Source organism: Rosa chinensis, chromosome 4, assembly GCF_002994745.2.
Source record: "Rosa chinensis cultivar Old Blush chromosome 4, RchiOBHm-V2, whole genome shotgun sequence".
NCBI lineage: Eukaryota > Viridiplantae > Streptophyta > Magnoliopsida > Rosales > Rosaceae > Rosa > Rosa chinensis.
This window is the reverse complement of record NC_037091.1, coordinates 19931977-19948109: the sequence shown is the minus strand read 5'-3', so window position 1 is coordinate 19948109 and position 16133 is coordinate 19931977. Positions and strand designations below refer to the sequence as shown.

The following is a 16133-nucleotide window of genomic DNA, read 5'->3' as shown; positions in this document are numbered from 1 at the left end:
AATAAATCAGCCAAGTTTTCGTCGGATCGAATTTGCTTCACTGCAATTTCTTGATTCTTTTGAAGCTCATGAGTGTGAAAGAACTTTGGTGCGATATGCTTAGTCTTGTCACCTTTGATGAATCCTTCTTTAATCTGAGCAATACAAGCAGTATTGTCTTCATACATGACTGTTGGTTTGTCAGTTACTGAAGGTAAATCACAGGTGCTTCGAATGTGGCGAATCATGGATCTTAACCAAAAACATTTTCGGCCAGCCTCATATAAAGCAATTATTTCTGAATGATTAGAGGAAGTTGCCACGAGTGTTTACTTAGATGATCGCCATGAAATTGCTGTGTCTCCACAAGTAAAAACATATCCTGTTTGAGAGCGACCTCTATGCGGATCAGAGAGATATCCTGCATCAGCATATCCAACAATCGTGGAATTATCAACAGATTTATTTGTATAGAATAAACCCATATCTGTTGTACCACGAAGGTAGCGTAAAATGTCTTTTACGCCCTTCCAATGGCGTGATGTTGGAGCAGAGCTATATCTTGCCAATACGCTAACTGCAAATGCAATGTCTGGTCTTGTACATTGCGCCAAATAAAGAAGGGCACCAATAGCACTAAGATATGGTACTTCTGGACCAAGGATAATTTCGTCATCTTGTCTTGGACGAAATGGATCTTTCATAGTGTCAAGACTCCGAACAACCATTGGGGTACTCAGTGGGTGAGCCTTTTCCATACCAAATCTCTTCAGAATTTTTTCTGTATAAGCAGGTTGATGGACAAGAATCCCACTATCCAAATGCTCAATTTGCAGCCCGAGGCAATACCTTGTTTTTCCAAGGTCTTTCATTTCAAATTCTTTCTTTAAATATTCAGCAGTTTTTCCAAGTTCTGAAGAACTTCCAATCAGATTCATGTCATCGACATAAACTGTGACTATTGCAAAACCAGGATTTGATTTCTTAATGAACACGCAAGGACATATAGGATCATTGACATATCCTTCCTTAAGTAGATACTCACTGAGGCGGTTGTACCACATTCGTCCAGATTGCTTCAATCCATATAAGGATCGTCTCAGTTTGATTGAGTACATACTGCGTGGTTTTGCAGTTGCTTCAGGCAACCTAAGTCCTTCTGGGACTTTCATGTAGATATCAGTATCTAACTCACCGTATAGGTATGCAGTAACAACATCCATAAGACGCATATCAAGTTTTTCTGAAACTACTAAACTTATTAGATAGCGGAATGTGATAGCATCCATTATAGGAGAATATGTTTCCTCATAATCTATCCCAGGCCTTTGTGAAAAACCTTGCGCAACAAGTCGCGCCTTATATCTTGCAATCTCATTTTTCTCATTACGCTTTCACACAAATACCCATTTATATCCAACCGGTTTGACATTGGGTGGTGTTTGGACAACAGGTCCGAAAACACTGCGTTTTTCTAGAGAATTTAATTCAGTTTGGATTGCATCTTTCCATTTGAGCCAGTCATGTCTCTGTCTACATTCATTAACAGAGCGAGGTTCAGTGTCATCGCCTTTTATTATTTCAGTAGCTACTGCGAATGAGAATATATTGTCTATGATCATATCTCGACGGTCCCACAACTCATTGGTGTACACATAGTTTACGGAAATTTCCTTATTTTCAGGTACCTGAGCCTCTTCATGGGCTGGTGTCTCACCAATGTCATTTTCCTCTTCTGTAGTCACAGAATCATGAATTGTGGATCGGACATTAATGTCTTGCCCAATATTCTCTTCAGGGGCGATTTCATTAGGATTCAGATGTGCCTTTGTTTTCCTCTTTCTAGGAACTGAATCTTTTGAACCTACAGGTCTGCCACGCTTCAGGCGTGCAGCAGATGGCTCATTGGCCGCCACATTATTTTGTCCAATTTGGACATTAATTCTTGCCGGTGCATTTATTGCTGGGATATGTGATCTTGTCACTTTTGCTGTGTCAGTGAATGCATCAGGCATTGTGTTAGCAATATTTTGAAGGTGCAGAATCCTTCGTACTTCAATTTCACTTTCTTTAGTACGAGGATCAAGATGAGATATAGTGGGTACAGTCCACATTAATTCACGACGTTCATTTGGAACAGTCTTATCTCCCCCTAATGGCGGGAATATTGTCTCATCAAAATGGCAATCTGCAAATCGTGCGGTGAAGGTATCACCCGTCATGGGTTCTAAATACCGAATAATGGATGGTGAATCAAAACCAATGTAGATTCCCAATCGACGTTGAGGGCCCATTTTTGTTCGTTGTGGCGGTGCAATAGGCACATAAACAGCACAACCAAATGTTCGAAGATGGGAGATATTGGGCTGGCTCCCAGAAACAAGTTGTAATGGGGAATATTGATGGTTGGCTATGGGCCTCAACCGAATTAAAGCTGCTGCATGCAAAATTGCATGTCCCCATGCAAAAACTGGCATCTTTGTTTTCATTAGCAAAGTGCGAGCTATTATTTGAAGTCTCTTAATAAGAGCTTCTGCCAAACCATTTTGTGTATGAACATGACGAACTGAATGTTCAATTTCAATTCCCATAGACATGCAATAATCATCAAACGTTTGAGATGTAAATTCACCAGCATTGTCTAAACGAATGGACTTGATAGAGTAGTCCGGGAATTGAGCTCGTAATTTAATTATCTGAGCAAGTAGTTTTGCAAATGCCACATTACGGGTAGACAAGAGGCAAACATGTGACCATCTTATAGAGGCATCAACTAGGACCATAAAATATCGAAATGGTCCACAAGATGGGTCAATAGGTCCACAAATGTCCCCTTGAATTCTTTGTAGAAAAGATGGGGATTCGATATCTATCTTTGCATAAGATGGTTTAACCACCAATTTCCCTTGTGAGCAGGCTTTGCAAGGGTTGCTTGGCAAAACAATATGTTTAGTCATCAATGGATGTCCATTGGAATTTGTAATGATCCTACGCATCATGGTGGATCCAGGGTGACCCAAACGGTCATGCCAAAGCATAAATGTATGTTGATTTTTGAACTGCTGGTTCACAACATGGTATGCCTCAATTGGTTGAATGGTTGTGTAATACAACCCAGATGATAGGGCAACCAATTTTTCCAATATATGCTTTTGGCAGTTTTTATTGGATGCAATGCAAAGATATTCCACATGATTATCATTTGTGGTCTCAATGTGGTATCCATTTAAACGGATATCTCTAAAACTGAGGAGATTTATTCTGGACCTCAAAGAGTATAAAGCCTCTTGAATGGACAATTGAGTTCCATTGGGTAGCCTAATGTGGGCTCTTCCGGAGCCTTCAATCAGGTCTGCAGGACCTGAGATAGTAGTCACATTGGCTTTAGAAGGTGTTAAAGTGGAGAAATAAACCCGATCGCGAAGGATTGTATGTGTGGTGGCACTGTCAGCAAGACATATTTCTTCTCCATCCTTCATAAGTTGAGAGCATCCAAAATCCATGTTCATGCCTTCATAAAAGAAATAATAATAATAATTAATTAATTAGTCTGACTAAGGCAATAAAACATGATATTATAGATCATTTATAGATAAAAACAATTTAGTCATTCATTTGGGTACGAGAGAAAAAAAAATATATATACCCATCATAATTCCTTTTTGCAAACTGACGTCAAAAAAATAGATGCATCATAGACCACATGCAATTTAATTAATGAGCTCCAGAAAAAAATAGGGAGGCCCCTTATGCAATTTAATTAATGCATCATAGACCACATGCGTCATAGACCACATGAAAAACATATGCAATTTAATTAGATGCATCATAAACCACATGATAGAGCAAAAAGTATCCAGAAAAAAAAAACTTCTTTTTATTGCCTTGCAAAATAGCTAGGAACAAACCAAACTAAAAAAAAAATCAGAGGCCTAAACAAAAGGTGACTAATGTAGAAAGAAAATTAAAAAAATGCCTAAACATAGGCTGACAACTAGTAGTCGTCAAGAATTCCACCACTGGTCATATCATCAAAATTGCTTCCATTGTTCGCAAAAAAATCTGAGACATCGAGCGGAGTAATGTCTATAGGCTCAGATGAATCCCAAGGGTCAGAGTGGTCAATGTAGTTTGTCTCCACATGTTTCTTTTTCAAGGAAGCTTTGTAGAGGGCCACCAAATGGTCTTCGACAAGACAGGTGCGAGCCCAATGGCCTTTACCACCACATCTAAGACAAACATTGTCTTCATTTTTATGAGGTTTGATCATCTGACCATTTCCTTTAGTAATCTTGGCATTGTTCCTTGGGCCCAACTGCTGGTTGTAGCCCCCACGAGCTTGGCCATTTTGTCGACCCTGACCACGTCTATGACCACGGTTACAGGCTTTGCCATGCCTTCCACCACGTCTATTGCCATAACCACTAGTAAAAGTAGCATTCGCTTCAGGGAATGGTTGTGATCCTGTAGGGCGAGACTGATGGTTCTTCATTAAGAGCTCATTGTTTTGCTCAGCCACCAGAAGACAAGAGATGAGATCAGAATATTTGGTGAATCCTCTTTCTCTGTATTGCTGCCGTAAGACCATATTTGAGGCATGAAAGGTGGAGAAGGTCTTTTCAAGCATCATGGCCTGAGTTACAGTTTCTCCACAAAGATTCATTTGGGAGGTGATCCTGAACATGGCAGAATTATAATCTATCACAGAACTGTAATCTTGAAGGCGCAGATGCGACCATTCGTAACGTGCTCTAGGGAGCACAACAGTTTTTTGGTGAGCGAACCTATCTGCCAAACCTGTCCATAGCTCAAGTGGGTCTTTGACAATTAAGTACTCGTCCTTCAATCCCTGATGGAGATGGTGGCGTAGAAAAATCATAGCCTTAGCTTTATTCTGCGGGGACGCTGAGTTTCCTTCCTTGATTGTAGGCCCAAGGTTTTGGGCTTCGAGATGAATCTCTGCATCAAGGGCCCAAGACAGGTAGTTCTTGCCAGAGATGTCAAGGGCGACAAAATCCAATTTTGCCAAATTCGTCATCTTCCTGCCACAATGAAGATGAGGTATGTTAGGATCCATGTATAGTGTTAGAACTACAGGTTCTTAACAAATAAGTAATCAATATCGAAACTTCAGGTTCGAAAAAAAAATGAACATTGGATCGCAATTATATACACGAAGCTTCAGGTTCGTGGTCTTATGATTAGAACTTCAGGTTCTAAAATTCCGTATTTTTGAACTTCGGGTTCAAACGGATATGTACTCGAAACTTCTGGCTCGAGTAGCAGTAGTGAAACTTCAGGTTCACTTGTATTATGAATATTAAGTATGCTTAATTGATAAAACATATAAAATAAATTTAATTAAATAAATATCAGATATGCTATAAGGAATGAAACAGCAAAAATATGTCCATTATGTTAACAACATATACCTCATATATATATATATATGTGTGTGTGTGTGTGTGTGTATAAAGGAACGTGTTTGTGAAGCAAATAGACTATATTAAACAAAACAACCATATATTAAACTATAGACGATACTTGTACCCAGGATATATGAAACTATATATATATATATATATATATATATATGTAGTGTACTTGATAAAGTGATATATTAAACAAAATAACCATATCGCAACAAGCCAACAACCATATTAAACTATATATATATATATATATATATATAGGGAGGCTTTCTATTGGAACCTCCAAATTTGCTCACTTGACCTCTATGCTTTTGGCACCTCCTATCAAATTTTCAAATACTAAATTTACTCACTACACCTCACTAAAGTTCCTTAAATAACCTCACTCATATAATTTGCAAACAAACTATTATCTTTAAAATAAAAAAAAAACTTAGTCATTTCAATGATTAATTACTCTATAATCTTAATTACATGTATATTCCTTAATCAGATAACATAAATCTCTTATCCAATAAAAAAAATCAAAAATAATTTCTAATCAACAAGAAAATAACATGAACTATTGTGTGATTTTTTTTTAAAACTTTTTTTTTCTTTTAGTTGTGCAAAAAAAAAAAAAGAGTAATTATTTTTTTCTTAATGTTTTTTTTTCTCTATTTTCTGCACCACATGATTAATTATTTAATTTTTATTTTTAGTTTTTCTATAAATGCTAGCTCTTTTTTTTTTTTTACAAATATAATAGATAGACTTTGATTTATGTTATAATATGATTTATTTTGCTCTCCCTCACGATATGTGTTCAACATGTATATCATATATTTTTATGTCACATGATCTTAATTATAGTTTTAGTTCTTATTAAATATATATGAATGCATTAATGAGTTTGTAGTGAAATTGGAAAATGAAAATAGATAAGGAAAATAATAAAGTATGCAATCTGATTATTATTGAATTGGAAAGTCTAGAGAAATAAAAATAATATTTTTTTGATATAATTATTGTCCTTAATAGTCATTTTATAGTAGGTTATATATGTAATTTAATAATTCGATTATGAATGAGGTCAAGTGAGCAGATTTGGAGGTCTCAATAGAAACACTCATATATAGGATTGCAGAAGCACATGGCAGATGAAGAATGGAAAAAAAATAAACAAAACCCAACATACAAGGGACAGTTCCCGTGCTATTAATTAACAAAACATTGATATGATGCCGTATATCTCCATAAACCCTAATATGCATAATTGATATAGATTATAAATAAACTCATAGATCATGAGTTATAGTTAAGAGCAACAACGTTGCACCATAAACTCGTAGATCATCATAGAGTTTTAAGAAAAATAGCAGAGCGTGCTGATAACGTGTTAAAAAGTATTGACTTACTTTGTAGAGAGTAAGAAACGTATAAAGAGAGATGAGGGGAAAATAGAGAAGTGTATTATTCAGTCTTAGAGGCCTCCCTTATATAGAGGTAGGGTTTACATGATAAGTGTTTAAACTATTGATATATTACATGTAGGTCCCTAACCAATAACGTGGACAGCCACATAAGAAATAATATTTACAACAGAAATGACTAAATTTTTTATTTTAAAGATAATAATTTGTTTGCAAATTATATGAGTGAGGTTATTTGAGGAAGTTTAGTGAGGTTTAATGAGTAAATTTAGTATTTGAAAATTTAATAAGAGGTGTAAAAAGCACAGAGGTCAAGTGAGTAAATTTGGAGGTTCCAATAGAAAAACTCTTGATTTATTAACTAGTTTGCTCTTCTTGTGGTCGAAAACTATCTGCATATCATTCTTTTGACGATGTGGTGTTAGCTCAGTGGTTAAAGCACCCACTACCTATGTACGAAGTCATGGATTCGAGTCATCATGGGAATAGGAGTGAAATCATTTGATTCTCTTTAAAATAAAAAGGAAAAAAACAGGAAGACTTATGAAGCCAAATTGGCCGAATTACTCATCGTATATGCACTCAATATAAGCATATATGGCTGTTTGTGAAACGAATTGGTTGGCAAAAATAGGAAAATGTATAACAAAAGCATGGCTATATAAATTACATATCCACAGGTATTGCCATAATTAATATCATTAATTTCGTTTATAAGTTTATTTTAAGATCGAATTGAGTTTGCCAGAGGTAAATCATTCTTGGAAATATGTTTATCTCAAAATTTGTGTTCATCTTAATCGGTTCCTTATTTTACTTTTTGTGAATGCATGCACACTACCAATAAAAGGAAGCTATAATTATGAAATTAGTTATATAGCTTCCCTATTTTAATCGGCTACAATTTCCAGTAAAAGGGCTGTGTATGGGGATAACTTGAATCAAGTACTAATCAACTTACCAAAATTTATACGTATGAAGAGGCGATTCATCCATGCATAAAGAAGTAGGGACTCCCTGATATATATGCCCTTGCGCAGTGTTGGGGTTAAATCCCATCTGGACGTTGCAGATTATGTATCCAGGAAGCAAGTCAAGATATATATTCGTCTGAGTTGTCCTTACAACCAAGGAGCTATAATTTTGTATGACGGGTGCATCCTAATAAACTACTCAAATCAACATTTCTTTGGTGTACGTAGTAGACACGAATAATGTAATTCAAGAGCCTAATGACAAAATTGTCGAGAATCCCAAATTATTCAATCAGCATGTTAGTTATTTATCAAGGGAAGTAAAATCCACACTCCTCATTTTAAAATCTACATTTCATGTTTCTTTTTTTAGTATTTTAAGTTTTGTCATTTTATAGTGTGGATTGCAAACATGTAATGCTAAGATATTAAAAAAGAAAACATAGAGTGTAGATTATAAAATGGGGAATATGGATTTTACTCCCCTTTATTAAACAATTAGAAATTAGCTCTGTTAGTTAAAACGTGTATTATACAAGTATAAAACTTAAGTACGCGTATAATAATAAAAAATTAGTACGATATATTGTAATTGTAGACTCCTTTTTTATGCGTATTATTAAGTTTGATATTTTTAAACACATTTTATATGCGTATCCATTTGATACGGAGTAAAAATACTTGGAATTTAAAAGGAAAAAAAAAACCTCGCATCTCTTGCTTAAAATGTATAGCAATATGTGAGACTCCAATACATTGAAGAAGTGGCGCATGTGTTTATTTTTATTTTATTATTTTGCTTGAGAAAAAAAATTACAAGGAAGAACTGTTGTTACAACCGGTTTGAAGCCGATCAAGGTTGTAGGCAGAGGAAGCCCTAAAATGGATCATACCAAACTAAATCCTAGTATCAATGAACTCACGACCTAAATTAATTAGCTAAAGCATAAGCGACACTATTGGCTTCTCGAAATACATGTTTGAAGGAAACAACATCAAAATTTGTAATAAGACTTAATTAATATGATCTATGTTAGTCTTTATTTTCCAGGGAGGGGGTGAAGTGTTGTTAATGCAATCAATTAGAGTCTTGGAATCGCCTTCAATGAGTAGCTGCTTGTAGCCTGCTTGAACTGCAGCTCTTAAGCCTGCTTCTAATCCACATGTTTCAGCTTGCAAAACATTACTGTAACCAATAGGTTTAGCACCAGGAATTAGCACATATCCATCTACGTCGCTAATAAAAAAATTTGAAAGCAGCATTTTGGTTTTGTCTAACTGAATCATCGAAGTTAAACTTCACACTCTTCAATGGAGGAGGCTCCCATTTTATCTCTAATCAAAAACTTCACATATCGATCCATCTACATGTGTTACAGTTCTTAGCTTTATGTTTACTCTTCTAAATAAATTTAAAATCTCATCTAAGTAATGGTGTTCAATATAGTGCAAGAGGCTCTGATTGTGACAAGACTGCCCCGGATTTCACCCTGAAATCAGAAGTGGTCATACGGGGCCCACCTTAGAAGAATTTTCATCAAAAGTTTGGCGGAACTTCTTCCCCTAAAAGTGGACTACCCAAAACCTGTAAAAACATTCTAACACTCCTTAATAATCATACCCATCCTCATCTCCTGGAGCCTACTTCCTCCCCACAATTCACAACCAACTCCCCAATAATTTCTATAAATTTAGATCTATTCAAAAAACAAAGTTATACAAATATTGGTAATTAGAGCAACTATATAATAAATTGAAATAAAGTACGAGTAGGTTAAATAGTAACCTAGAATGAAGATTAAAGCCCTGGACACTATGCCTCAACTCCTACGCACGTTCGACCTCAACCTATCTGCAAACTGGGCAAGTAAAACCGAAAAGCGCAGGGAAAAGCATTTGAAAACCATTAGAGTTAGTGGACGAAAAATAAGTAATTATAATTAAGATAAAACAAAATATTTAATGTTTTCCCAATTTCATTTTCATATAAAAACTAAGCATGCATTATACGTTCAAGAAAATCACTTTTATATGTTAACTGAAACGAGCATCTCAAACTATTTTAAAACTCGTGATAATACTCTTAAACATTCTGATACTGAAATGTCGAAACATACTATAAATCATCTTTAAATCCGTTTAGAACCTCTAATAAAGATATCTCGAAATAAATTGCAAATTATCTCATTTAAAATATGAAAGTCTCAAAATGATTTCAGAAATATGTAAATCTCATAATCTCCTAAATCTTATAATCTCATAAATCTCATTTAAAATACTCATATGATAAAAATAGGCGATGACTGGAGGATATTGCCGACCAGATGACGCCTCGGAGAACTACCGACTGGAATGTGAGGAGGTGATGGATAGAGGGTACTGCTGACTAACCATCTCATGCCATATGGAGGGTACTGCCGAGCAAATAGCGCATTAGAGGATATTGCTGACCGAAATAGATAGTTAGAAGGTACGGCCGACTAACTATCTTATGTCATCTAGAAGGTATTGCCGACCAGATGACACATCGGATGATACTGCCGACCGAAACAGATAGTTAGAGGGTATTGTCGACTAACTATCTCATATGATTTGGAGAATATTGCTAACCAGATGACGCATCGGAGAATACTCCCAACCAGAACAGATAGTTAGAGGGTACAGTCGACTAACTATCTCATGTCATGTGGAGGGTATTGCCGACCGGAATAGATAATTAGAGGGTAGTGTCGACTAACTATCTCTGTCATCTGGAGGGTATTACCACTAGATGACGCATCAAAGTGTATTGCCAACTGGAATAGATAGTTAGAGGGTACTGCCGACAATCTCATGCCATTTGAAAGGCACTGCCGAACAGATGACGCATCGGAAGGTATTGCTAACCAGAATATATGTTTTGCAAGGTTCTGCCAACCATGTAATGCATGCAGGTGCTAATACCATATTCATCTTCATAATTAACCTCCTCAATTTCATAACTCTGAACTCAAATTCATTTTCTTTCCGAAAGAAACTTTTAATATCTCGATAAATGATATAATCATAAAATCTCAATAAAACCACCATACTCAAATATCATGATAAAATCGATATGATAAATCGATACTCGAAAAACACATTATATGAAATCTCGATAATGCAATCTTACTCAAAAATCATTAATTCTCATATCATATTTAACTCGTCAACATGCTATTGAAAATGAAATTTATGAAATTTCGATAAATCATTAATTTAAGGAAATCAATAAATTGTCAAAATCATATATTAATTCTAAGAGCTAAAATCATTTTACCACCCTGAACTTTATACCTAAAATCATTTGTGCCCCTAAACTTCTAATATGATCGCTTGTGCCCTTGTAATCTTCAATGTGATTGATTATAGCCAATCCTTAACTAATCCATCAATTTTTTTGTATAGTGTTGCCCACTCAAACTAGATTTTGGCCTTCAATCATGCAATAAACACACTATTTACATGTCCAAAGCTAAAAAGCAACACTAAGTGGACATTCATCATCACCAATTTATGAAGAAATTAATGAATTAGTTTACTAATGGCTTTGGTTGATCATATTGGAGAGTATAAGGGCATGTGTGATAAAATTAGAAGTTTGGGGACACAAATGATTTTAGGTGTAAAGTGCAGGGTGGTAAAATAATTTTAGTTCTAATTCTAAATTAGAGATTAAAAATAATACTGCATGCAATTTTACATAAAAGCAAATGTCCACTCACAGAATTGTGGCTATGATGGTTGTCCGATGATTTGCTCCTTAAGTTCGAACTACACGTCGTCCTGAACAATTTGATACTATGAATAATTATTTTTGAGAATTGAAAATAAATCAATGAAAATAAAATCAAAACCCTAAAAATGATAAATTCGCCGAAAGGTCAAAATCATATCAGAACGAGCTCAAATTTCAGAGATCACGTTAACTCAATTAGTCAAACAATCTATAAAAAAAAAGGGTCTATCCAACGGTTGGATCTTCCCTAATAGAAACCCAAATTTCTGAAATTTTAGAAATTCCGATCATTATCAGATGTCCAACAATCGATACAAAATTCATATATACAAACTCGTACTACTAAGCTCTACCCAAAATTCATATCAGACGCCCCACGCACCACCAACTTTAAAACCAAATTAGGTAGCAATACCTATGCCAAAAAATTTCTTACAACACCCCCAACAACTTTTCTAACTACAATATTGATCAATTAAGAAAGCATAAGCCAGAATTTACCCTGAAAGCTTCGATGGCTGGAAATCTTCAAATACGAAATTCGTCTTCCTTGGGTTGAATTGAGATGTGAAACTTTGTGGGTTTGTAGAGCATCGCAAGACAAACAAAACCCAGTTAGTCTAAACGTCCAATTCGGCTGAAGTTGGCCGGAATTTAAAAAATATGTCTGAAAAGAGTCGTACATTCTTTTCTTCGATTCTTCGTGTATGGTGAATAATATGATGCAAGGTATATATGGTTGGAAAAGTCGTTTCAAGACGAAGAGACTGATACTAATTTCATGGTTACAGGTGGCCAAAGAAGACGGTGGTGACGCAGGAAAGTGACGGCGTTGAGAAAGAAAAAATCTAGGTTTTGGAGCTGCTTGCCCGAAATGGAAAGTCAGCCTTGCTATTTATAGTAAAAAAATTTCAGAAAATTACAAAAATATCATTGACTTAAATCCTTTATAACTCTTTCGTTATAATTCCGATTATAGAGTTCCACATGTCCACTAATTCGGTTTAACGCACTCTACAACTTTTTAAAAGGAAGTTTTCTCAAAGATTAAGCTGAAGAAAAAGTCGATTTTTGGGTCCCCTAAAAGTTCTAAAAGGAGGTAAAAGTAAAGATTTTAATCCTTTACTGTCCAAATGACCAGTAAAGGGGTAAATTTGGGTACGAGGTGTAATAGATTGTATGCAGCTAAGCGCTTTAGTGCCGGTTCTTTTATCTCATTGTAATGATGAAATGGAATATGATCGAACATGTCATTTCAAAAAGTTGTTACCGACTAATGTGATCCTAAATGACTTCTTTTATTTTTCTTTGTTTCTTTTGTGAGTACCAAACCCTCCTGAAAATGTCATATATTATAAACATCCAATCAATATTGAGTAAAAATTGTAGGATGAGCTTAAAGAAAGTAAAGTAGTAGCATATTTGAGTTAACTTGGGTGTTAGCAGAAAGCTCAGAGCTGATCTCATTGGGTTAAGCAGATCCATCGTTTTTGCCTAACTTTGAAGTCTATAATGCTTTGCTGAGTCCCTGTTACAATTCAATCAAGAAAATTTCCTCATGGAGATACTTTAGGTAGCTATCATTATAGGTATGATCGTGAAATTTCTTTGTAGTAAAGATGACTTCTGTCAGAGTTTAGTATTAATTGTTTCTTTTTATTGCATCTATTTATGACTATGAGCTTTAAGTTTAAGATAAAGAAGGTTGTTGTGGGGGTGGTCAATAAATTAGGACCCGCAATCATGACAATTAACCCCACCATGACTACGAGAATGATTTCAACCATGAATACAATGACAATTATGATTGTAAATGCAGCAATAATGACAGCCATAAAGCGCGGTAATGATTACAGCAGAAAGTGCGCTAATCATTAAGGTCATAAAGCACGGCATGCAATAATGACGGTCATAAATCTCGATAGTAATTATAGGTATAAAGACGGTAATAACCACTACTTATGACCCAAGTCCTCCCACACCTATAAATAGGGGGCACAGCGACCAAGTAAGACATCTCATTCTGAGTTATTTGATTACACTCGAGTGAGAAATATACTGACTTGGGTATCGGAGGGTTTTCTGCAAGTATCCCCCTCCTCTCCGAGCCAACAATCAAACATCAATCAATAAGCAAATGAAAATTCTCGATCATTCCTGGTCAGCTCTCGCTCCAGTCCACATTCATTAGTAAGTTAAAATCCTCTTTGGAATTTTTCGTCACCAACAATTGTGCTACTTTTTTAGCTATGACATGTTCAATTCTTCTTTTACTGGTTGCAGTACTATAACAATCTAAGGATCATCTATTCAACCATGTAAATAGAAGACTGATCAAACCATGATTTTTTTTTTCTTTTGCATTGGCAGTCGTTTGTGCTAAAATCACGTCAACCGTTTTTTGAACAAACAATGGTTTATACACTTTTGAACAATGTAAGTGGGTGACCAATTGTGAGCCCCGGAAATGTTTTTCGAGTTAAAGTAAAATAGTTCAGTAATTTACTTATTGTTTTCGATAAAGGTTAAAATACTCGAGGAAATTTTCAGAAATTTTCATAAAGTGAAATCCTCAATTTAGGAGTTGGATAATAAAGTACACGTCACGACGAGTTCGTGGAAATTTTCGGGAAATTTTTCGGATACCCGAGCTGTTTACCGTGATTTTCCGAAGTTGTGGAATTTTAGAAAATAAATTAAAGAAATAGGATTTTCTGCGGTGCAATCCTGGCCGTTGATCTATCCACCGCTTCATCCTGGCCCTTGATTACAATTTTGGTTGAGGTATATAATGCCCTTGATCAGATCAAGGACAGAGATTGAATCAGAAATCTCGAGAGAGAGAGATGGGAGCTTCTGACCCGAAAGAGAGAGAGACGACCGGGAAGGGAAACCCGACCAGAACTCTCACCTCCGGCCACCGATCAACGACGCAAGACCACTATTCTCTTCCTCCCATCGTCGTCGTCACGCCTGTGGCCTCAGATTGTCCATGCACGGACTGTGGAGAGGATTCGAAGCTTGAAAGGTTTGAACTTTCCGGTGATGTTTCTGTAATTTCCGGCGATCTTCGGGGTGGTGTGAGGTAGGAAAACTAACCCTCTCTTCACGCTCTACGTGCTGGTCTAACTGGTTCTCGAATTCGATTAAGTTTTGATGAATTTGTGTTTTGGGTCAGTTCGGGTATCGACAGAACCGCCATCCATGGCGGTGATTCCAGGCTTCTAGTTTCGTTTCTGGCGTCTTGGAAAAACAGTTGAGGTCCGGGGAAGCTTGGTTCCTTGAATTGGCGTTCGGTGATGCTTTGGTCCTTGCTGTACTTCAAACTGAAGGGAGAAATTCAGTGGACTCGACCCGACGTTTACTGAGCTCGGCAGCTGCACATTTAGGCTTGCCCAAGTTGGTCTCTGTTAACAATTCTATAATTCTCAAAGGTAAATTTGGAATTCTGAAACAGAATCGTTCTTCTGTCGAATTCTAGTTGTGAATTTGGGTTGGTGTATTTCCGATATTGATTCAAGTTTTGCTCTTAGAGTAGTAATCGGAAGTTAGGGAATTGAAATTGGCTTGGTACGGTGATGTTGATATCTCTCTATGAATCTGTCATGTTGTCTTACTCTGGGTGTTTGGAGCTTGTGAATGAGTTGTTGTTTCTGTGTTGATATTGCAATTGTGGACTGAGATTGGTTGCATCTGTTGCGGGTATTGGAACTTTGTAGTCAATTGGTTGTGTGTGTGCAATGAACTGTGGAGTTGTGGTGGAGCTCGGGTTTGTCCAGAATGTGTGTTTAGCTTGTTAAGTGTTGTAGTTAGCAAGCTGGAATATGCCTTGACTTGATTGTAGTTGCACGGTTGAATGGGTATTGTGTTGCATGTTTGAAGTTGTGGCTATTGTAAAGAAATTGTGAATTGGTTGTGGAAATTAAAATCAAAAATATGGTGAAGCTATAAAGCTTGGGTGTCCATAGTAAATTCTGTGGAATTACTATGCAGCAAAACGGTTAAGTAAATTAGAGATCTTTCATTAGTGATGTCGTTATTGGTTTGCTTGTGTATTGGGTGGCCTTAGTAATCAGGTGCACTTAATATATGTTTGGTCGATAACGTAACTTCAAGTCAATGTTCAATAATTTAGGTAATTATTGAATCTACCTCGATTGGTCAAACATGGTCAAATGGTCAAATGTGGTCAACCCTTGGTCAACTCCTGGTCAAACCAGGAAAAGTTGGGGTTGGACGATATATTAATCGTTGAGATTTCGTTTAGCTGTTCAAAAGTTATTAACTATCGAAATGTCGGAATCTAGGACTCTAGTTACCCGAGGAACAGAAGGTTCGCAACTCTCGGAGTACGTGAGAAAACGCATCGGAATCCAGGTAGGGATTCAGGACTCTCCTCGGTTGGTGATTTTCTTATATACTGTTATTACATGATGCATGTTAGTTGGTATGGTTTGGTTATGTTCAAATGCAATGCATACTAACCAAACCATGTGAGAAATGTGATGGCTTGAGAGCGAAGGGTGGCTCTGACTTCCTTGGGTTCGATCCCCTTAACCTCCGGAGGGTTAGTTACGCC

The 16133-nt window shown here is 36.2% G+C and overlaps 1 protein-coding gene across 1 annotated transcript; it reads right to left on the bottom strand.

The window, feature by feature from the left end:
• Positions 1–3973: 3973 nt before the first annotated feature.
• On the bottom strand, positions 3974–5017 carry LOC112198949. The gene has a single exon (XM_024340028.1). It carries the CDS (start codon positions 5015–5017, stop codon positions 3974–3976), a length of 1044 nt encoding a protein of 347 aa, XP_024195796.1.
• Between the last annotated feature and the right edge of the window lie 11116 nt (positions 5018–16133).

Bases quoted from the DNA above. Each gene is read 5' to 3' on its own strand.
- LOC112198949 (XM_024340028.1), bottom strand. From the start codon at position 5,017: ATGACGAATTTGGCAAAATTGGATTTTGTCGCCCTTGACATCTCTGGC.